General features: G+C 37.0%; 3 protein-coding genes and 1 long non-coding RNA gene across 5 annotated transcripts; 2 read left to right on the forward strand and 2 right to left on the reverse strand.

Annotated features, from left to right (window-relative positions):
• Positions 1-84: 84 nt before the first annotated feature.
• Positions 85-1,426, forward strand: LOC311071696. The gene is made up of 4 exons (XR_014603913.1): positions 85-306; positions 393-443; positions 945-1,063; positions 1,288-1,426. It is a non-coding gene; the product is annotated as an uncharacterized lncRNA (long non-coding RNA).
• zbtb24 (zinc finger and BTB domain containing 24) lies at positions 1,426-13,647 on the reverse strand. Its single transcript, XM_084096185.1, has 6 exons — positions 13,589-13,647; positions 8,891-9,731; positions 6,865-7,032; positions 5,886-6,053; positions 5,733-5,814; positions 1,426-3,078 (listed from the first exon to the last, which is right to left on the reverse strand). The coding sequence occupies exons 2-6, from the start codon at positions 9,711-9,713 to the stop codon at positions 2,274-2,276; spliced, it is 2,046 nt and encodes a 681-aa protein (XP_083952311.1). The 5' UTR covers positions 9,714-9,731; positions 13,589-13,647; the 3' UTR covers positions 1,426-2,273.
• A 461-nt stretch (positions 13,648-14,108) lies between these two features.
• Positions 14,109-17,486, forward strand: ddo (D-aspartate oxidase). Of its 2 annotated transcripts, none has more exons than XM_084096356.1 (5): positions 14,109-14,268; positions 15,487-15,670; positions 15,799-15,907; positions 15,990-16,166; positions 16,921-17,486. In XM_084096356.1, exons 2-5 carry the CDS (start codon positions 15,499-15,501, stop codon positions 17,477-17,479), a joined length of 1,017 nt encoding a protein of 338 aa, XP_083952482.1. In that variant the 5' UTR covers positions 14,109-14,268; positions 15,487-15,498; the 3' UTR covers positions 17,480-17,486. The 2 variants fall into 2 exon arrangements, with proteins under 2 accessions (XP_083952482.1, XP_083952483.1); XM_084096357.1 differs by having other exon boundaries at positions 14,112-14,274.
• Positions 17,487-18,236: 750 nt separating this feature from the next.
• Positions 18,237-24,188, reverse strand: LOC311071811 (uronyl 2-sulfotransferase; the record flags this gene model as incomplete). The annotated part of the gene is made up of 8 exons (XM_084096355.1): positions 23,782-24,188; positions 22,767-22,804; positions 22,449-22,604; positions 22,152-22,231; positions 20,687-20,840; positions 19,838-19,935; positions 19,536-19,693; positions 18,237-18,508 (listed from the first exon to the last, which is right to left on the reverse strand). Exons 1-8 carry the CDS (start codon positions 23,999-24,001, stop codon positions 18,237-18,239), a joined length of 1,176 nt encoding a protein of 391 aa, XP_083952481.1. The 5' UTR covers positions 24,002-24,188.
• Between the last annotated feature and the right edge of the window lie 119 nt (positions 24,189-24,307).

A 24,307-nucleotide genomic window follows, 5' to 3' on the forward strand; every position in this document is an offset into this window, starting at 1 on the left:
GCCTGACAGAACCTGACCTTTAGCATTTTATATAGAGCCTTTTCTTCTAAGAGTTTGGCGCTAACAGTGGGTCTGATTCCCAGGGAATGTATGAACTGATGAAATGTAAACCTTTACTGCAATATTAGTCGTTTTGGATAAAAGCGTTTGCCAAATGCAAAAATGTTAATGATTGTATTTTGAAGGTGAGAGGTCAGCTTCATCAGGAGCGGAGCCTGAAACATGAGGCGTTCCAACAGGTGGACAAACTACAAAGTCAGATGCACAATTTTGAGGCAGCATTGTGTAAATCTACATTCGCTTCAGGTGCTCACAATAATACTGTTTTTATTGGACATTTTTAGAATTAAGGAAACATTTTTATTCATGTCAATTACTTGTTCATGCTTCAGGACGCCAAAGCTCCTCCTCGAGAAGGCTACATTTAAGAAACGCATCGGCAGGTAAATCAATTTTCAATTTAAAGTACTATACTTTATTGGCATGATTGAGTTTACAGTATTGCCAAAGCATTATACACAAAACAAGTAATGGCAACAAAAATATGCAATTTAACAATAAAAAATATTAATAAAAACAATCTAAAAAAAATAATATATATATATATATATATATAGTATATTAGTGCTGTCTAATCGATTAATCACATCTAACATAGAAGTTTGTGCTTATTTGTGTGTGTGTATATATATATATTTGTGTGTATACTGTATATATACATACACAAATAAGCAAAACTTTTATGTTAAATGCGATTAATTGATTAGACAGCACTACTACTACTATATATATGTATATATATATATATATATACAGTACATATACACAGACCCTGTATTATATGCATGTAGATGTCTGATTATATTGCTCAAGGCAGTAGTTCACTTCGAGTCATTTTCTCTGTATCTTTTTGCATCTACACAAAGAGACTTGTTGTATTGCAGGTTTGCTCAGGAACAACTCAGTTATGTCTACAAACAGTAGCTTTATAAACATAACCGATGACATGAACACTGAATCTGGTTGGATAGAGTCTTGGACACCTCTGGATAGACCCAAAACAGTGAGTTAATTGATTCTGTAGTAAAAGTCATTTAACGTCAACCATTACAGGAATAGTTCGCCTAAAAATTAAATGATTTCTTCTTCATTCACTCATGTCTTTCCAACCCCTCTTGACTGTCCCTTTAAATACAATTCTGATCATATAACAAAGAACATCAGTTATGTGGTATGAATTTAATTTGTAATTTTTTTTTTTTTACATTCCATTGTTCTAATTCACAGAATTGCAGTCGTCTTCGTCTGGACATTTCAGAGGCGCTGTTGCCCAGTCTTCCTGATGGAATCGCATCTTCTAACCAACAGTCATACCAGAATCTTAGATTGGGTCACAAGTAAATGATCTGAAACCACACAAACTGACACCTTTTGAGACTTTTATTGATAGAGATTGTAGAGAGAAGACAGGATATTAGTGGAGAGAATGGAGGTAGTTGGAAGTTGGATCTGAACACGTCTTCCACTTTTACTTGTGTCCAGACTCCATTCTAGCCTAAATGGCCCTGACAGGTCTGATTATTTGTAATTAAAACTGTGCATTAATCAAAACGTAATGTTTAACCATTATTTGGTGAATATCACATTTCACCACAAAATCCATATACATTTTGACCATGAAGATTGTTTGTATAATTTCCATGACACATTTCAATTTCATTTCATTAACTTACTTTAACTGACATACAAATGTATTGAAACTAAATAGACATTTTAAAAATAATAAAAATGACAAAAACATAAAATTAAAAACTAATGATGTCAACACATTTACATGATTTTATAAATAAAAATTATATGTGCAATATAATTTTTTATTGCATTACAGTAAAGAATATGAAATAATCATTTATATGACTTTTTTGCATTACAGAAATTACAGTGAATGTTTTTGCATTATGGCAATAAGCATTGGTTAGAAAAACTCTTGCCTTTGAGCCAAAGTTACTGACATGCTGGACAATTACTCTTAAATAAATTGATTTTGGACAAATACATTTCAAGTTGTATGTATGTGAACCATTTATTATCTTTAAAAACAGTTTAATAATGGTTATACTTCATGATCCATATTGCAGCCATTATCTAAAAAAAAGATGTTTCTGCTTATTCTCAATCAGCTTTACTGTATTAAAATATAACCATTTGCATCCAAAGAGAACAAGCGTCAGCACTGTGAGCGAGTCCTAAAGGGTTTAAACGGTTGTGTGGGTTCAGTTTTGCGGGGTCATGCTGGTGGTGTAGAGGTATGAGACCGTTCCCGCCTGGATCTGGAAGGTTTGACCCTGAATCTGATGGCTGGGGATCTGCTCGCTGGTCTGGCTGATGGAGATGGGCTGCCCGCTCTGACTGCTGACGTGAATGCCTCCTGTTGGACTCGGCCGGCCGGGATTCGCCGAGGTTTCGGACAGCTGGTGGATCACCTGTAGCTGCTGTGGAGCTCCGTGGTGAACCTGCAGTTGCTCCATGGCTTCTTTGGTCAGCGTGATGACGTGCATTTGCTCCGGCTGCCCGCTGCTCACTTGACTTCCCAAGACGCTGATGGTTTGGATCTGAGCGCTGCCGTCTAACCCGTCCGGTGCGACCAGTGCCAGGTTTTGTGGTTGGGTGAGAAGGGTGAGACCCTGTTCCACTGAAGTGTCTTCTGCGGTGATGATGCTGATAGCTTGATCCTGACCCAGGTTGATGTTTTCCACCTCGCTGGTCACCACCAGCTGGATTTCCTGCTCGCCGTGGGTGGGAAGTTGGTACGGCTGGAGTTGGAGGATGTTGTGCATTTCTTCGGCCCCTGATGTGGCCTGCACCTCCGCGGGGCCCGTGCTCTCAGCTTCTCCTGGTTGACGCTCTTTGTTGTGAGTCTTGGTGTGAGCTTTAAGGTTGTCCAGTCGGGCAAACGACAGGTTGCAGACAGAACACGTGAAGGGCTTTTTACCCGTGTGAGACGCCACGTGACGCCGCCTGGCACTGGGGTCCGAGAAGGTCTTATCGCAGACATTGCAGACGTATGGCTTCTCTCCTCTGGATGACAAGAAAGTTTTTTTTTTAAACATGCAAATATTTAACATTAAAACTAGGGCTGTCAAAGTTAGCGCGTTAATAACGCGTTAACGCAAAATCATATTAACGGCACTAATTTTTTTAACGCGCGATTAACGCAGCGCGTATTTTCTGTTTGACCCGTGGCCCAACCCCTAGTTGGAGAAATGGAGATACACAGTGTTGCCAACTTAGCGACATTGCAGACCCATTTAGCGATTTTTTTTCCCTTCAACAAGCGCCCAAACCTTATTTAGTTTCTGAGAATCTACCGGTAATGCCGGTACTGCTCTACCAGCACGCGCGCGCGCGCCTCTCTCTCTCTCTCTCTCTCTCTCTCTCTCTGCGTCTCGCGCGGAGGAGCAGCTCTTTAATTCACAGATATTATGTTGCTTCTCTAATTTTACAAGTATAGCCGAAATCAGAGCACAGATATTGTCTTTATCTTATGTGTATTTGATTTCACCAGACGACGGCTCGATTATCAGAATTTTTGTGCAGATTAACTTAACATCTTAGAAGGAAGAGCTGGTTATGTCTTAATGGGTCGCGTTTCAGTCACCATTTCAAATTCATTCCGTTGACAACAGAAACAGTAAAATATACCAATGAAAACATTTTTATTGAGAATTTAGCTTCATCAAAATGGGCACAGAGAAAGACAAACTACAATGTAATAATAAATAATTAATGAAGCCTACATTTAGCATTTTTAGAAGAGCTGCCCCTGTCATGCAAAAATCTAAACATGTTTGTGTTAGTAAATTGCTCAGTGCAAAGAAAGAGAAGTAGTGGTAACCTGGCATTTTTTTGTTCTTTCTACATGTCTAATAGACATGAACAAGTTCTTTGAAAAACATCTATGACCTTTGAAACATGTCTCCTCCTTATGCTCTATATTGACTATGGTTTCAATAATAAACATACATTTGCATAAAGCATCTATTTATCCATGCCCACGTTGATTAGAGTATTACAAACTTGAAAAGTATTAATTTAAGGTACATTTAGAACAAATAAAAAAACGTGCGATTAAATGCGATTAATCGCGAGTTAACTCATGACAATCATGCGATTAATCGCGATTAAAAATTTTAATCGATTGACAGCCCTAATTAAAACGCAATACACTATAGGCAAAAACATTATTTCATGCACTGGTCAGTTTTGAGATTTTGTTCCAGACTAGTGGAAAGAAAACATCCACAAATCACTTTGATTGTTTATTTTATTGCACTTTATCTATTTGCATCCGCAGATTTCAATTACAATACATATCTTTGAAGGCCGTTCCATCAAAGTATTTTTCAGAAATCTCCACTTAAGCAGCTTTACATCCACTAAACTTTACAGGTTTATTCCTATCTATATTCTCAAGGTTTTTACTGAGCTGTGTGTTTATTTATAATTTGTCTGATTTATATTCACTTCTGATTTGGGGAAGTTCCAATCAAAAAGTCTGAAACAAATCCTTTCAAAGGATGATCATTATCCATCAGTTTGTCTGAATGAGCTGTAAAATGTCTTTTGTCCGGATAATAACAGATAATAGCTTGGTATTTTAATGTGATATGGTGTATCAAGAATATCTATGGCAAGAGCTCTTTTCAGTCGCTGCATTCTTTTCCTACTGATTATTTTCTTGTTTTCTTTTATATTCTGCTGTAACAGTATGAAAAAGGACAACATATCCTGCGCATTTGTGGTCTGTTCTCCTGATTTCATTTACGATATATCCCATGAATAATTCAATGGAATGCACTAGGAATCTCTTGTTTTTCTCCCCAAATCCTCACGTCTCTTTCCAGGTTTGTATTCACACGGATGCTTAAAATATATTTGTCTCCCCTTTTCACTTCTAATCCATATTAACAGTGTTTACTGGAGTATTTCTAACGCAGGTAAATACAATTTATTGTGTTTACTCAATGTTCTAAATGAACATGTTTGATGTACTTTACATAATACAGACATATATTACTACAGTGATATTTAACACACCTGTAATATTTCTGCAGAAATAATCAAGTTTTTGGGGTTATTCATGGTCTGTTGAAAGTACTTTGTTAATGCCTTTTCACTTTTAAATTTATTTTTCACTTTTAAATTTCACTTTAAATTTTAAAGGTGGATAACATTTTATTACACCGTCTATTTGCATCTGTAGATTTTAATTACAATACATATATTTAAAGGCCAAAAATCTCCACTTCAGCAGCTTTACATAAACCAAACTTTACAGTTTTATTTCTATCTATATTGATATTCTAAAGGTTTTTTACAGAGGGGTTTGTTTTATTTCTAAAGATATGGTGAATATGTATTCTTTTTCCGGCTGTTGACAGTATTTTCTGATTTATGTGTGAGTGATAAAGAGATATCAAAAATATGTAAAAAAAAACCTTATGTCAACAAAATGACAAGAATTTATCCAATGATCAGATTTCTGTTCTGGAAATGTATGTGCAAATTAGTGCATATTTAATTACACAATGCCTCATTTGCATATTTAAACAATATTTCAGAAAACTTAATGTAATCAGTCAACTAGGGAAGTAAGGTGATATCTATCAGTTTTATTTTGTTTCCTCTATTTACCGGCGGTGTCTTAATATGTTAACATGTTGATTTCTGACCTGTGTATCCTGATGTGTGTCTGCAACGTGCTCTTGGCTGTGAAACACTTCCCACAGATTTCACATGTAAACGGCTTCTCACCTGAAATGATAACACAGGTGTTCATACAGCACAGATATGCAAACTGCTATGAAGTGTGATCTGTTTGTTACCAGTATGAGTTCTCAGGTGCTTCTTCAGTTGAGCTGCATCCATAAATTTATGATGACATTGCGCACACTCAGGTAAAGCTTTTCCCGTGTGAACGCGGTAATGGCTTTTCAGCTGCCGCTTCTGACTGAAGCTTTTCCCACACTGGTCACAACTGAAAGATTTATTCTCTGTGGAAAGAAAATGGAGAATTTTATAGACCATCAGGCAGTATATATTCAGTTATTTGAATATATACTATGGTGTTTTGGTCATGTACTGTACCATGATATGACCAATGTTGTTGTTTTTTTTGTAAATTTGCCATTGCATTACCATGGGCTTTTGGACATCATGTATTATGATCATACTGAACTATGGTGTCCTTACAGACAAATATGGTCATCAAAATGTACCATGCTTTACAATAAAATGCTGTGGTATACCATCACATGGTACAACTTCATAAAATTGAGGTTAAACGACTGGAGTCACATGGATTGCTTTAGTGATGTCTTTACTATCTTTCTGGGGTTTGAAAGTGGTAGTTGCGTAGCTGTCAATGGTGGGACAAAAAGCTCTCAGATTTCATCAAAAAGATCTTCATTTGCGTTCCAAAGATGACCGAAAGTCTTACGGGATTGAGGGTGAGTAATTAATGTCAGAATTTTTATTTTTGGGGTGAACTATCCCAGGTAGCAACATATGTCGGCCCAGATCCAGCCCACATTTGGTACACCCAGATTCCACACGGCCCAGATGTGGGCCGGATCTGGGCCGACACTATGTTGCTGTCTGGGATCCTTTTAAGTGTCACATGACCGTCAGAAATCAATTGCTGCTATAGAAACTTTTCTTATTATAAAATACATCTTTAGTAACATTCTAAATGTCTTTACTGTCATATTTGATTAATTTAATGCATCTTTGCTGGATAAAAGCATTTTAGTCTTAACCCAAACTATTGAATTGTCATGTATAAGTAGTTGTGAAGTCCCTCACCTGCGTGTAGGTTCATGTGCTCCAGTAGGGAGTGTTTGGTGGACAGCGCTTTGGAGCATATTGTGCAGATGAAGGGCTTTTCTCCCGTGTGCATGCGCTGATGAACCAAAAGAGTGTGTTTCTGGGTGAAACCCTTCCCACAAACACTGCATCTGAACGGTTTTTCACCTGCATAAAAAGAAGTCACTTTATATTGAGATTTCCAATGGACACGTGACCGTCACCACGCTTATTCTAAGTCTTTTCACAGACTCTGATGACGCATTTCCACAGTTATTAAAATCCTAAATCTATCAACGTTTTTTTTTTACATTTTCTAAACACTATCTTGTGTTATAACGCATTGGCGTTAAATGGTAGAAAAACGGTAAATGCTACTGAGTGAGTGTTTGTAATAACAAGGGAGTGACAGCAAATTTCTTTCTCTCTTCTGACCAATGTAGCTAATCAATCTCTCAATCATTTTGTTCTTCCTTTTTTGGAAAGTCAAAACGCTATCGTGGATTTTCTTTTTCACAAATGGAGTAAATGGGAACACAAAAATATATAATTTTTTCACATTAGCCTATGACGACTTCCGCTTCTAAGAACCCCAGAAATGTGAAAAGGGTCTAAAAGAGTCTTAAAGGGGTCATCGGATACAAAATTCACTTTTATATGATGTTTGCATATAAATGTGTCTTTGCAGTGAGTGGACAAAACCACCATACAATGAAAATAATTCATTCACTCTGAGCCATTTTCTGAGCAATATGATGTCATATTGATGATGCTCCGCCCACGACCACTGACGGACTGTCCCGTATTAGCATATTTCTGCCCTCAGCCATTTGTATAGTGTCAGTCAAGGCAGCACTTTACCTGTCTTGTGTGGACACGCCCCATGGAAGAGAGGGGTGGGGTGAGCAGTTGCTCATTATCATTTAAAGAGATATGCACCGAAATGGGTCGCTGTGAACAGAGCTGTTTTTGAGGAGGTAAAAAGGGTGTTGTTTTACACAACAATTGAGGAATTTTAACCAAAGTATCATAAAGAATCATACCAACTTGTGGAAAATGGGCATCCGCTGACCCCCCTTTAAAGGGGCTATATGCGTTTTTCTGAAATTTAAACTCGCGACTGACACCTGTGGCCAAAAAACAGAACTGCTCTTCCTTTCTGCTCGCTCTCGCAGAGCGCGCTCGTACGTGCACACTTCACAAGTCATCTGCTGCAAGGAGGTCAACATTATGTTTACTGAGGTAAGAACAGTCAAAATACATATATTGTTTGAGATAAGTGTTCTCTTATCATCCATTGCACTGCTTGCGAGTGTAGGCTACTTGCTGACTAGCGGTGGTGGCAGAGTGATCTGAAACGTTTAACATGAACGCGCTTGACGTCACATCCGCAGACAGCGCGGGAAAAATCCGACCCGACAGAAAATAGGAAAAATAGGATACAGGCTTATAGGTGCACCCACTGTGAGCGGACAAGGTGTCAGTATGCTCATCAGGAGATGTTTGAGTCATAAATGGTAAAATAAAAAGGCTATTGTTACGTTTATTTTGGGGAAAAAGTTGCATATAGCCCCTTTAAAGTCCCCGTGAACCGGAAGTTGCAAACGACTTTTCTCCAGTCTTTCACAGTTCCTCCTGAACCAAAACCACGGGCGCACTGACCTGTTGCAGATTCATTTCAGCGTTGATAGTGTTGCCATTGAAACGCATAAAGTCACAAACCGTTCCAAATTACAGTAGTAATGGTGTGAACGCAGCAGTCAGGTGGTACAGGTCAGTGCTCTTTAAGTTGTTCTCGTTCATTATTATTGCAATATTATGTGCTTTGAGACAGAGGTAATTTAACACTGTCTCTCATGGCGTTTTTGTTTGCTCCCTGCTGTGAGCGTTCATGTGTTTTGAAGGAGGCGTGGCTTTGGAGACGCTCTGAAGGGAGGGTGGGATCTCATGCTTTCAGAGCTAGCTTGCTATTTCTATTTGTTACTATTTAGTCGGTTATTTAGTATAATAAAAAAATGAGGCACACCTGTATGAGTTCGTTGATGTATCTTCAGAAACAGATGGTTTTTATAAACCTTCCCACACTCGTCACATCTGGCCTCTGTGTCCGGGTACTTCCTCTTTCGCCCTCTCTTCCCCGGCTCCTTGCGTTCAGTCAGATTGTCTCCTAACCTGTACCCCTTCAGTTTGACAGGCTGCCGTATTTTGCGCTTGCTGTGACGGGGTCTGTCCTCCTCTCTGGGGTTGTAGTCGCTGTCACTTAAGTCTCTTGGAGGTGAAGTGGGATCTAAGAGAGGTTCTGTGGGCTCTTGAGCCTGTGCTGGTAAACCGCTCTCTGGATTCTCTGTCTGGATTGAATCCTGAGTGTACATGCTCTTTTTCGGGCGCCCTCTTTTACGCTTTGCCTGTATGCATTCATCAACACCTTCTCCCACATTTTCAACCGTTGAACTGTCCTTTTGAAGGTCCTTGTGGGCTTTGAGCAGATCTGGGATGTCCAGAAAGCGGGCCATGTCAAACAGCTGCTCAGAGCTACTTTGGTCCACCAACACATTTGCGCTGTAGATGAACTCAAGCACGGCCGAGAAGGTTTTCGCAGACATGCCATCCAGCTTATACACCGACTGGCTTACCTGATCTTCAGCAGTGAACATCACTGAGAAATATTCACTGCTCGCTGCTAAAAGAGCCTTGTGTGCCTTGAAGTGGACGTCTTCTACGATAAGGGTTGTGTCACAAAGCAGTTCACTTCTTCTGAGTTTGTCAAATTTATGCAGGATAGTGTCCTTGTGTGTTTTTGAATGCAGGGCGAGGACAGGTGATGCTGGCGGGAGAGACGGCGCAGACATGGTGCTGTTACAGCGAATCTAAAAAGGAAAAGGTTTTAACACATCTTTTACGTTTGCAATTTAGCAGTGGTTTTAAATGGGCATCAGGTGGTGAACAACACAATTCCAAACCCATATTTAATGTATAGTTTGCGTGATATCATATTTCATATTTTCTTTTTCTGTGAATAGTCTTGTTCACGGTTTTTGAAGATGAGGGCATGTCAAACAACCTGTCCATGTTGGCATCTGTCTAATTTGACTAGCTTCTACCAAGTAACATAAACTTGGACACACAGTCTGACCTAAAATAAAAGATATGGGAAGCATTTTCTTCTTCCCTTTAAATACCTATTTATTTACATTTACATGCATTTAGCAGATGCTTTTAATATTCATAATATATTGTAAGTACACAAGTCACCAAAATATATAACACTGTTATAGTGTTTTTTGTTGTTGTTGTTGATATTTTAATACAAAAATCTTACATATTGTGCCTTTAAATGCCCTAATTGAACTAAAGCCTAATCTTGGCTTAATCTAAACCCTGTCTGTGAAACCAGGCCTTAATAATACAAATGATATAAAAGGCCTACTTAAGTGGTTTAAAAAGAGTACACTTTCTTCACATAATTTATACTTTTAAATCACACTTTGTAACAATGTTTTAAGTATTCTGAGTCATTGTTTTAATCTTTTACACTTTGATGTATTAAACATACTAAAGCACATGTAAAGTTGTACATGTAGTGCTATTCAATATTACATTTACAGTTAATATATTTTATATTTTCTAAATTGCAGCTTTATCATTAAAAATGTGTAGTTATTATAAATGGGTCATTGACGAATAAGGTTTTTAAAAGTGTAAAAGAAAAACATTAATCGAGATATAATTAATTTAAAAGCATTTTTTTAGTTTTACTAAGTGTTAACAATGAGATTATGTGGTTTTTACAATCAATTAACACTGCTAAGGTCATTTTTTACAAGATGGACAAAATTTGTCACTAAAAAAGTAATTCGGTTTAACCATGAATATTTCTAAAATTATTAATTTGCAGATAATTATTCATGAAAAAAACTGATTTGACATTGATGTTGAGATAGTATATAGTGTGTACCATGGAATAAATATAAAATAACATTATCACTGATCTCATAAATGTAATCATTTTATTGGACTACTCTAAACCCTCCTACATATTCAAGTAAAACATTGCACAGGGAAATGACAAAAGGGTAAATGTAGAAAAAAAAGCCTACTCTGCTTTATATTATTATTGTAGTTCCTTTAGTTATTAAAAACAATATTATTCTATTTAAATATTTACTATATATCGGTTTTACCGAATGACCAAGGCTGGTTATACCGAATGACTATGTCTGCTGCCCTTGACATTATGAATATTTAAGACAATACACAGACAAAAATAGTTACAAAAGCACATTTTATTTTTAATATAATGTTAATGTAAAAAAGTACATCAAACATGAAAACATTTGTCAGGACCACTATCATCAAATACGATTGACAATTAGCATTAGGACTGGCGGTCTGATTCTGTTCTAGGCGAGAACTCCCTGTGCATCCGTGCAGCCTAGCATGGATAAGAGCAGGGAGAGCAGCAATAACCTCCCTTAGGGTAAACAGAACAGAACCAACATGAATGTACAGCAGATATCATTAATTTAATATTTTAATGTACAACATAATTCGAGAATTTAGTCTTGATTCAAAGGGGAATCAGAATGCAAAATCCTGACTGACGAGAGGAGCTGAGGATGGAGGAGGGTAATTAGCTCCTGAGAAACGCGATGGCTGCTGATAATACTGAAGGAGCTTATATATGTATACTACTACTACTACTACTACTAATAATATAATATTGGCAGGTGTTCCTAATAAGCCGATTGTATGCATTGTAACAGTGTTATGATGCAATTACTACTATATATAGTATTATAATAATAGTAATAATAATAATTAAATAATATAAATAATAAAACAAATTATACTTTTCTCTTCTTTTGGCAAGTATCTCTTCTTTTTTAACAGGATCAGTTTTGATTCTTTCCCAGTTAGCAAGCTGCTTTTTCCTTATTTGATAAAGGCACCTGTAAAAGTAAAATTCAGTCAGAATGATGTAATAATATACTCTGTACATTTCCTATTGATAAAATGATAAAATATTTATTTATTCCAGATATGTACAAATATGACCTACATACATTGCTGTCATTCATTCAACCAAATTTTCGGTATTACCGAATGACAATATTTTCAAACAATGCTAACAGGCTGATATCTAGCTAGCTAGCAAGTTAGCTGGCTAGCTAGCTAGCAAAAAGATAATCAGACATTTTATATTTAGTCCAAGTTTTTAAAATATTACAACATTTTCCATGTTTTATAGCGGTTGTACCGAATGACCTGATATTTCCAGACATGCGTATAAGCAAGCAAAAACATGAATTTTTCAAATAGTTAAGAGTGAGTTACTTACTTTGCTTCACGACCGTGTGGTCCTTTGCAGGTGTCTGAATGAATGATGTCACATCCTGTCACATGATATTGACCACATGACTTTATCCAAAATGGTGCCTTTATATCGGTTACTCCAGATGACATCAATGAAATTCATTTTTCCGGACATTCTTTCTCATAACAAAGCAATGACTTCTACACACAATTTTAATACCATTTTGCACTACGTTGATATATAATGTTACAAAATCATGCCAGAATAAAAAATATGTATAAATTTATCACATTTTAAGATATTTTAATCACAAATGAAATGGCTGTATTGGCCTTCGGACATTTAAACCGAATGACCTTTTGACACTTCAAAATCAAAATGTAGTAAAATATAATTAAAACCTTTTGGATTCAATAAAAGAGATAAAGTTGTACTACCTTATAAACTTTGGATGTCATATCTTTGTTTTTTATTATTATTATTAAGGCCTTTGGACAAAAAAATTACCCGTCACGTCATTGACCCAAATATATTTCAATAATTTTTTTTACAAAAAAACAAACAAACAAAAAAAACCATTAAAGTATGTTTTAGTTAAATAAAATGCTTGTCAGTACATTTTGGCAGTACTCTAAAATTCTGCTAATTGCATTTAATAGCATATACACACAATCAAGCGTCCAAAAACATTATTAAATTTGCACTTTACAGTACATTCTTTTAAAGTAGGACTATTATTTGCGTAATAAGTACTCCTTTAAAAAAAGAAAAAAAAGAAGAAGAAGCTAAAATCAAGTATATTTTCACCCATCAGACCAACATTTTTGGGTTGTGCGAGACCGTTGTGACCAACCAGTCAGGAACCATGTACCATATAAATCCATGGTGGTGCATTCTTTGTAGAACCATGTAAATTTTTCTTTTACTGTCTATGGTAAATCCTGGTAATCATTCAAAACCAAAGTCTATATTAAAGGACAATGGCATTTCCGTTTTCACGCCTAAAACTGTATGTAAGCATTGCATTTTTTGACACATTGTCACAAAGATGTCTGTCACTGTATCATGCACTGCATGCGGTCTGCAGCTGTAAACACAAGTATGCTGTAGAATCTCACACTGCGTTTTGTACAAAAGGGTTACACACACACGTGCGCGCGCACTGTAAATCTTCATGTATATCTATGTCAAAGGTCTTTGATCACAGTAATAAAAGAATAAACTGGTTTAAAACCAGCGCCATGTGTAGCAACAAAGAGCTCCTTTGTTTTCCCTTCTAAAACACGCTCATGGCTAAAAGGCTGGCGCTAATCAGTAAATCACAATGTTTATTCTGCGAAACGCACTTGAAATAATAATTATACTACTCCCTAAAGACTATAATGTACGATTAAGCTTTCAGGACCTTACCTTAAAGGAACCGTTTCAGGACAGCCACATCTCGCGAGAATTAGCCTACGTTCCGTGATTTCAGGATCCATCACAGAAGTAGGCAGATAGAACATTATTGGGTAGAAAGGCAGCATTGCTAGCATTGTGGCGTGGTTACCATTTTTAAAAGCGCAAGAGATTTCATGTAATCATATTATATAGATTGTAAGAGCACTTTTCATATTTGCCTCCTTAGATTGCTGCATGCATTTAAAAGATTTCCCGTCCTGGGATTTGAGGATTTGAAGGAAGATTCGTCTGTGGGCCTCGATGCGCCCCCTGGAGGAACAGAAACATTTGTCACCCAGTGTTGTGTTTGCAAACAGCGCCTCTGTTCTGATGGCGAAGCATTACACACGAACAAAAATAGCCCTTTATTTATAACTGAAGGAATTAAAAAGATTGGACTGAAAGATTAACTGTGTATAATGTTGTTCCGTTAGCAGTTGTACACTAACTCGTATGTTAAATATTCGCATCTGTGCTTCAGCATCCCCTCAAAATAAGACACTCCATTTCCCATGATGCGTTTTAAATAGGACAAACATAACAGTCCCAGTCAGTGTCGTCCTTCTTATACTGTCTATGGTGTCGTCCCGGAGTGTGTCAAAAAATCCACAGACTCTGTTTGTTACCGCAGGTTTACCACAAGGCTGGAGGTATTGGTAAATGTGTGATCGAAATATGTGCACCTGCTGTAACATGCTGTGTGAGATGTATTTTAAATACTGTAACTGAAATAGTAGGCTACTTGTTCGTTTTAAATTGTTAAATTTAACCTTAGTTTCTAAATCTGTATTGAACTTTATTATTACCGCTTCTTATTACTGCTATGGCAGCTGTAGGCCTGATTTCTAAAAATGTTTAAGCTATTATGGTTGCTGTATGAAAAGAAAAGTATGTTTATTATTATTATTATAATTATATTGGATACTAAGACTGTTTAAAAAAAGTGATTCGTTGCATAATATATTTAGACTATAATAGTCAGGTAAGTAGGACCCCAGTCTGTCGTTTATTGACTTTGTTGGCACAAAATCTGATTTTATGTTTGTCTTGCATGGTTGTAAATGTCTCTGTATTGTGTGAAAGGGAATATATTTTTTGGTAACACTTTACAATAAGGTTCATTAGTTAACATTAGTTAACTACATTATGAACTGTACATATACAGCATTTATTAATCTGTGTTAATGTTAATTTCAACATTTACTAATACTTCATTAAAATGTTGTTAACATTAGTTAATGCACTGTGAACTAACAATGAACAGTTGTTACCATTTTTTTTTTTGTTAGCTTTAAAAAACACACGAATAACAACATTGTGAACGGTAATAAAATCAGCAAGCTTCTTCAGTAACAATTGATATAAAAATGTATATTTTGATGGCTGCTATTAAATGTGTTTATTAAATGTTGTAAACCTCAAACAAATCGCATTTAAATGTTACATTTGTAAATATTTAATGATGTTCTGACCAGGGAGTGCATAAGGTATTGTAATTGTATTAAAGTGAATAAATACTAGGCCTATATTGAGTTGGGCTGTGAATCAATTAATTTTTAATCAAGTTAATTACATCATCCCCAGTTTCACAAACGAGGCTTAAGCCTAAAACACATGTTTGAGCTGTTTTAACTGAAAGCACCTTGCACTGACATATCTTAAAATAGTTTGTCTCAAGATGCACACCAGTAATGTTTTTTTCTAAGGCACGTTTATAAAAAAACTACTTAAATGTCCTAACTGAACTAAGGCCTAATCCTGGCTGTTTGTGAAACAGGGCCTAAATGATAATAATTGCAGTTAATTATAGATCAATATTTGCAGAGGCGTTTATTAGCTCACTAAAGCATCTCTTCTGGATCTTGTAGTTGAGCTGAGAGATGAAGCGTGTGAAAGTGCTGGTGGTCGGAGCAGGTGTGGTGGGTTTATCCACGGCAGTGTGTGTTGCTGGGACGCTTCCACACTGTTCTGTAACTGTTGTTGCTGAGAAGTTCTCGCCCGACACCACCAGTGATGGAGCTGCTGGAATCCTCCTAGCCACTGAGTTTCCTGGTGAGATGAACACTGACAGATGCAGCAAATTTGCCATTGTATTGTGTGTTTGAGGTTATGCCCTTTTTATCTTTTAGGCCCGTCTATGTAAAACGGTCAAATTGATTATTATTGAACTCTTTTACTAGACATCCCTCTTGAACGGCAACGGCGTTGGTTCAAGGAGTCATTTGATCATCTTCTGGCCATCGCAGATTCCCCACAAGCGGGAGATGCTGGCGTGTACTTGAGCTCCGGGTAAAACCCTAGTGATCACACTAAAAGATAATGTATTGATGTGGTTTTCATTTATCATAATCTCAACATTGCATCCTCTTAGGTACCACGTTTTCAAGGATGTACCCTGCGACAAAAAGCCCTACTGGGCAGATTTGGTATTTGGATTCAGATACATGACGGATCATGAAATGAAGCGTTTCCCTAATCATAAGTTTGGACAAGCGTTCACCACATTAAAGTGTGAATGTCTGAGCTACTTGCCATGGCTGGAAAAAAGGTACTAAAAAGTTTTATATAATTCATGTAATGGACCCTTTTCACAGACTGTAATGACAAGTTCTCTTATTAACATCATAAAACTTAGCCAAGTTTTTTATATAATTATTTTTTTTTTTAAATGATGTACATTTATAACACTATACTTTGTGTAATATTGGCATTAAATTACAGAAAACTGTTTGAAGTCCACATGAAATCAAAATTTCATCAGATTTTCTGTCCAATCAAATGCTCTCTAGAATCTAAAGCGTCCCGCCCCCTACATTATAAATAGACGCTGAAGCTGCTTGCTAAAATCAATCACTTGTTCACACATTTACTATTTTCTACATGGTGAATGGCACATAGTGCACTATATAGGGGATAGGGAACGATTCAGACCATGTAAATATGCTTTCTATTGGGGCAAATGAAGTCTGGTTTCACGTTAGCGTCATGTGAACCGCCATAGTCAGTGGGCCTTTAACGCTGCTGTGTGAGTGTTTCTAATATGGCTGAGGGAGTCTTCTTTCTCTTTTCTGTCAATATTTTCTCCTGTTTTGGAAAGTCATAGAAAAGCTGTCATGTATTTTTTCTTGGTAACACAAAAATGATTATATAGAAAATGATTGAAGTTTACCCAACTATGATAACTTCTACATCTGAGAACCCCAGACATGTAAAAAGGGTCCATTTTTAAAACAAATATAAAGACTACAAGGGTAAAGTGTATACTAAATAAATCAGTAATGTTCATCTATATTTCCCAATAGGTTTAGAGTAGCTGGAGGTCAGATCCTTCATGAAAAGGTGACTGATCTTCATAAAATGGCCCTGAATTACGATGCCATCATGAACTGCTCAGGTGTCGGCTCACGTTTTTTGGTGAATGATGATGAGGTCTATCCAGTTCGAGGACAAATGTTGACGCTTAACGCTCCTTGGCTGAAGAACTTCGTAAGAGATGGAGATGGCAAGACCTACATCTACCCTGGAGTGAGGTACGTCAACATTGGAGGCACGCGGCAGGAGGGCGACTGGCGTATGGAGGTGGATAAAGAGGACAGCGAGGGGATCCTGGAGCGCTGCATTCGACTGGAACCGTCCCTGCGAGCGGCTCAGGTGATGGGGGAGTGGGTGGGACTGCGGCCAGGCAGGGCTAACCTGCGGGTGGAGCGCGAATATCTGTCTGTACAGGGCCGTCAGGTGCCTCTGGTGCACAACTACGGCCATGGAGGCTGTGGTGTTACTCTGAGCTGGGGGACGGCACTGGACGCGCTCGATCTGCTGAGACAGAGTCTGTGCGAAAAACCACCTCTAGCCAGACTGTGAATCTCATGTGTCTTACACTTATATTGAAGTTTTAGACTTGATTTGATATGATTTTCATACTGATATCTTTGCATTTGTGCATGAGAAATAGCACTTTCATGTTAATAATAGATCAATCATGAAAAAAAGATCAATCTGATGTCATTTTGCATCGAAAATATTTATCAAAATGATTGATTTCTGTATTACTCAATTTTTTTGATCATTTCTACATGTCATCAGTTTATAGGATGTTTTCAATTAGGAGGTAAAATGTATTTAATCTTGAAGATAAAATGTGTAAAATGTTCAATGTTGAAATATATTTAAATTCTATAAGTGAGTGTTTGAAAATCGTCTTTATTTGTGCTATTCAAACTTCACCTTTGACTACTTTAACTATACATGAACAAATTGTCAGTGTGACACTAAATATTTTTATGAAGAATATTGTCTTACCATTAATGCTGTCAAGTGTCTTATTTTCCACTAAACAGAAGTACTCTTCATAAGCATATCAAATGATCTCTAAATTCATTCATTTTATTATTAAGGGAAACAACAGTTGCAATGTGACCAATATGTTTTAAAATTGTTCAAAGAATCATAAAAAGGAACAAATTATTAAAATTTGTTAAATATTCAACAATCTAAGAATACTAATGACAACATTTAGTGTAACTGTTTTTTTTACAGATAAAACATAAGAAATGCTGATAATTTTCAAGCTTTATCCAGTTGCATGGTTCACCTGAATGATTTTAGATTATATCTGATCTCAGGTCTGTTGGGTCCAGTCGAGCGAGTCTTCTGGTTCCTCTTCCTCCAGTTCCCCCTGTAGGTCCTTCCTCTGAATCACACTAGAATAATGTCTGGAGGGTTGTGGGCCTGTTCTCAGACCGATCTTCCTCTTGGTGAGGTGGAACTGAGCTTTGACGAAGTTGTAGAATTTGTACTCGTACTCCATGCGCTGATAAAGCACCTGCAGGGCCTCTAGATTAGGAGTCTGTTTGTGGACGGTGCCCGTCATGTTCCCCAGCTTCCTGTATTCTGAACCGAGACAGACACGGAGCCACATCAATTATTTTTAATAAAGCTTAAGCCATCATCTCACCATCATCGAGTCTGTCTGTGATTACATGAAGGATTACATGAAGAAACAGAAAAAAACTGAGACAGACTAAATTCAGTAGAACTGCGACAACGTCTCCAAGACGCTTGAAGAAGCCTAAAAGCAAAGCTACCTGAGAAGTGCAAGTGTCCCTCTGACAAAGGCTGTTTTAAACGCAAAGGGTGGTCACACCAAATATTGATTTGATTTAGTTAGTTAATTGATCAATAAAATCTATTTATGACATTATTTTTTGAAAGCATCCTCACTTCACAGCATTTTTATGCAAGTGCCTACAACTTTTCACACTACTGTAACTTCCCAGATGGACTCGATGATGGTGAGATCATCTTCTATCTCACGATTGGTCATCTTTTTTTCTGGGACAGCCCAAAATCATACATAAGGCTGTGGCTGGAAGTCAGTTATAGGCTAGTTCTTGCGTTTCTGCTCGTCTCTTCTCTTCTCTTTGTTCTGTTCTTGTTGTTTCTCTTTCCTTCAGTGATTCTGTTTGTTAACAGCAGGTGTTCATCACTAATGTTCAATCATCACTTGATAAATCACTTAATTATCTAACACTGGATTTTACTGTGTGATTGGTATTGGTCTTGGAGGTCTATATAATTATATTTTTTAATATTAAGTTAAATAATTGAAAAAAAATACAACATTTATTGAAATACTTTTTGTATTTTTAAGTAATTTCACTTAATATAAAAATGTATTTTTTATACAATTATATAATTTATATAAAATGATATAAATTATATTTATATTTATTAAAATGTTTAAGTAATTTTTTTGTATTTATTAATATAATTTCTGAGCAACATTTCAGATACTGCCATGCATTAAATAATTAAATTAATTAAAATGTGCAAAAAGGTTATTAAAATGGTGGCAATTTTTTTTTTTTTAAATGGTGACCAGTCAAATCATTATGCAAAATTATATGAAAGGTCTTACCTGGACTTTTGTAGATGTTCAAGACGTCAGAGAAGAAGTGTGGAAGGAGTCTCTCCAGCAGAAGCAACACATCCTGAAGTTCCTCCAACACCCCTACCAGCAGGTAATGATCCAGAACATTCTGCTTGGCCATTTCCAGCGCCCACAAACTCGGCTCTCTAGGTCATTACAGATTATTGATCAGTTCCAGTGATCACTCATGGGAATCTATTGATTCAGAGTTGATAAAAAATGCTGGAACCATTAAAAATGAATCACATAAGATGTACAGTAGCAGTAACGTCCGGATATAAATATATCACCTGCACTGAGGATGCTGCCCACAGAAATATGGGATAATGTAGAAGAGCCGGGGATTGGAGCATTCTGGGTAGCTTTCCAAGATGCATGTGCTGATGTCCTTTGGTCCAGAAGAACATTTACATATATGCATTTAACAGACACTTTTAGTCAAAGCAACTTACAAAAAGAAGAACAAAAGCAATCTGTCAAAGAGCCAACATTAACATTTCAGTTAGTTACATCAGTGCTATTAAACTGATTTGGTTGTTGAACTGGAACTGAAGCTCTGAGAACAGTCGTTTGTTTATATATTCATCCACAAGGGGTCTGAACTATGGGGTCATTCATCTAAGTCTCCAACCAAAGACCCACGCCTGGCTATTTCCTGCTGCTATGCAAACAAATCCAGAACATTCCAGGGAAAGTTGCAAAAAATGAACAAATGAAAATTACTATTTGAACAGAAATCATGGATACCCATGCATGTGATGTATGTGATGAATATGACTGCATTGGTATCTTTAGAGAAACTGTAAAAGTCTAGTTGTGTTTCCCCCGGTGATGTCATACTGTATGTACATACACTGCCTGTAAACGATTACCACATGTCACACTAATAAATGACAGGAAAACCAGCAGCACAGTCAGTCTCACACTAAATATAGACTGAGTAAACCATGTTCATAAACGCTGCCTGCTGAGTTGTGAAGGAAGCATTCATCATGCGTATCACACAGAGCTGTACAGACTTCATTTAGGACAGTAATAGTTCATTCAATGCTCATTCACTCAGTTCTCTGTTTCTCTAACCTCGCTTGGAGATACTAACTTACTTTCTTAAGAAACACGTTTGTTTTTAAAGCTCTTACTAAGTATCTTTCGTCGTCTTTCATCGCAGGGGTTCGTACGACGTGATTCTCTTCCCCTCTCCAGTCGCCGAACCGCCGGAAGAAATAATTGGATAAGAATCGGTTGATCGGATCTCTGATGATGTTGATGTGTGCGGGCTCATCCGTTCTAAACCTGATTACAGTAGAGAGAGGAATCATATTCAAATATCCATTATTTTATCTCTGTTAATTAAGGCCCGTTCACACCAAGGAGGATAACGATAAAGATGTAAGTTTACAAATCGTTCTAGATTTAAACAAATAGCAGAGTCCACATCACAACTATAATGATAATGACATTATAGGAACGATATCGTTGGATTCACTTTTTAGAAAGACATTGACAGCCAATCAGAATCCATCCTGCTTTAAAGAGGTCAAGCACTGATCTGACTGTACTGACACTGTTGTATGAGAACTGAACTGAGTTGGGCGGCGACAGTTTTTTGTTATAATTGATGATCTTTACAACGGAACTGAATCAACACTGAACTGACTTCAGCTAAACAACAGCCTGTTATCACTGTAAAGCTGCTTTGAAACAATCTGTATTGTATAAAGCACTATGTAAATAAAGGTGATTTGGCTTGACTTGTAATAATGATGTAATGGAGCAAATAAAGATGATTTCGGGAGTTGATTTCATCGACTCCTACGGTGGGAGTCAGGAATCGGAGTAGACTGCGGAAAATGCAGAATCGAACACCCCTACTGAACTGAGGAAAAGTTGATTCTTAAAACTATTTTTTTTCCAATTGAAATAAATGTATGTTTTCTCTTTATACATACAAGTGCTCCTTTTTATTTTATTTTTTGAGCGTTTCAGTTCTTATGTGTCATACGAACGAGAATGGCCCAATCTTGAGTCTTGTTTATCAACTGTCGTGAAAATTACCTCAGATGACAGTGTTATTAACAGTGATAGTGTTAATATTACCATAATATTGTTGCAGATTAGACTGATTGTTTAGTATTGTTTAGCTCTTTAGCGGAAGCTTTAGGTAAAATTCAAATCAATATTGTCTAAGTATTAAAGGGGATACTTCACCCAAAAATGAATATTCTGTCATCATTTACTCACCCTCAAGTTATTAATTTAAATAGATATTTAGAAGAATGTTGGTAACCAGACAGTTGATGGACCCCATTGGCCCATAAACTGTTCGGTTATCCATATTCTTCACTCTATCTTCTTTTGTGTTCAGCAGAAGAAAGAAATTCATACAGGTTTGGAACAACTTGAGGTTGAATAAATGATGACAGAATTTTCATTTTTGGGTGAACTATTTATCAATTAATTTGATAAGTAGTCGTAAGTGAGCTAATGTAGGTACAGTCATTTCACCAGTTTATCTTGCAATAATGACTGCACTGTACATTAACTTATATAAAAGAAGCATCAACTTACCTAAATAATAAAAAATAATAATAATAATAATAATACCTGCTAAAGTTGAGAAAATGCACATGTCGGGTGTAAAGAAATGGCTGAGGAGTTGTGCTGATGTTTCTAATGAGATTTTCCTACATGGGAATGAAAGGAGAACAGTTAAAATTAACCATTGATGGTTTAATCGTGGCTGAAATACACTGGAATAATAATGATGAAATAATTAAATGGCAGCTACGCAGAAAAAAGGAACATTCACATTTTTAGGTATCAACTTCACTGGCCAAGCAGACACAATTATCGACCAGAACTAGTCATCTCATCATCATTTGCAGCATTGTTTTTAAGTACCTGTTCACGTTTGGTGAGTCTGGTCTTGTTGTGAATATCAGAGGAGATGAGTGTGAACTGATGTCTGTCCGCCAACATGCGCAGCAACAAAACTATAGTGCGACTTCCACACTTACCAACCCTGTTATACACAACCTGACTTGGGAAAGGTAAAGCCTGCAACAGAGGAAAAAACTTAGTATTCAAAGAGTGTCTGCTTCAGAACAATCTTACATTATGGTGGAATGAAAATGGATTTGCATCAGTTGTGTAAGATATAAGTAACAGATGAGATTCAAGCACTCAAATCTTGTAGTATATGACATGCAGTGCTCTTACTCTGGGTGCTAAAGGTCCATGGTCACCAGACAATCTCCCTAAAAAGTTGAAAATAATCATCAAAAATGTATCTGTGGATATATTTGTGCATCCTGAACATTACAAATAGCTTTGTATACCAAATGTGTCCAAATGTTCAGTCCACCCACTATCATAACTGATAATCTCACATTTCTTAAGTTTAATGTGTATAATATTTGTAGAGTTTAAAGCTTGCATGCTGCAATGTGAGAGTGATATCTTTTAAAAGGTTATTCCACCCTTCCATCCAGCTGTCAGTTTTGGTGACTGCTGTCATTGTAGGACGAGTGAATGAAGAGTCCCGCACAATGAAAGGCCTCATATCATCCAGTTAACATGGACTCCTGTGGAATTCACTGTGGGTCTCACGAGCCAAGAACAACACTGAGTATGGACTCATAGTGGAGACAGGAAACTTTGACAGTCTGCTCTTTATGAACCTTGACAACCATTAGGTACATTCAATTAGTTAGAAATGTCATGAAACTGTTTATATTCATATTTCAGTGGAAGCAACAACTGAACTGTTACTGTTAGAGCCGCTTATTATATAATAAAAAAGTTCTTTAAAAAAGGTGCCATAGTTTTTAAAAGTTTAAAGGTATTTATGAGGTTTTGAGTCAAAATCCAATTACACTAAGCTTGTTTACTCTAGCAGTGCATTTATTTGTTAAAACACTGACAGTAGTTCAAATCATTAAATTAGGATAAATTCTAGTCTCACTTATAACTCTTGAATAAACAAGTGGACAAAAAAAAAAAAAATATATACATTAGTGAATTCAATTTGCTATACATTAAGGACAAGAGTAATTTTCTTACAGTCAGTCTCATGTTGGAGAAAGCTGTATCATGTGTTACTGTCGGCTATTGTAGCCTAATATACAATATAACAATAGCCAACTACAGTAACACATAGGACAGCTTTCCCTAATAATAGTCTTCTTCATTGTGACAACTTACCCCATGCCTTCTGAAATGTTTGAGGTCTTACCTATATAATATCCCACATCCAGCAGGATTTTTGGTGCTCCTCCGTTGAACTGATACAACACAGACCCCAGACAGAATATGAGGAGAGCGGTCAGACAGAAGCTCAAATCCCGGCGCGAGACTCGGAGCAGAACCACCGCGAGCCAGTTCTCCCTCCGGCTCCTCGCGCGCATGTAACCGGTCAAGTGTTTATGAGAGGGATGATTTCGAAAAGTCATCATATTCTCATGAGAGAATTTTACTCATCCATCTGATGATCAACACACACCGATATCATTTCGGTCTGAAAGCAGTAGAAAAGTCTCCATGTGCTCAGGTCAGATTTTCTCTGTAAACGTATCATGATGTGGCGGTGTTTGACCTGCAGGTGTGTGTGCAGTCAGTGCCAGAGACACGGTCCCACTGGACCCTCATTCGAGACAGGGTTAGTTTAGCTGCAGGTCGGGGGAATGGGCGTGCCGAGAGGAGGAGTGCCGAAAGGTGAATTGCTACAGAAATGATCCCCTAACCCGGTGGTTCTCAAACCT

The sequence above is a fragment of the Abramis brama genome (assembly GCF_963993115.1).
Source record: "Abramis brama genome assembly, chromosome: 21".
Lineage (NCBI taxonomy): Eukaryota > Metazoa > Chordata > Actinopteri > Cypriniformes > Leuciscidae > Abramis > Abramis brama.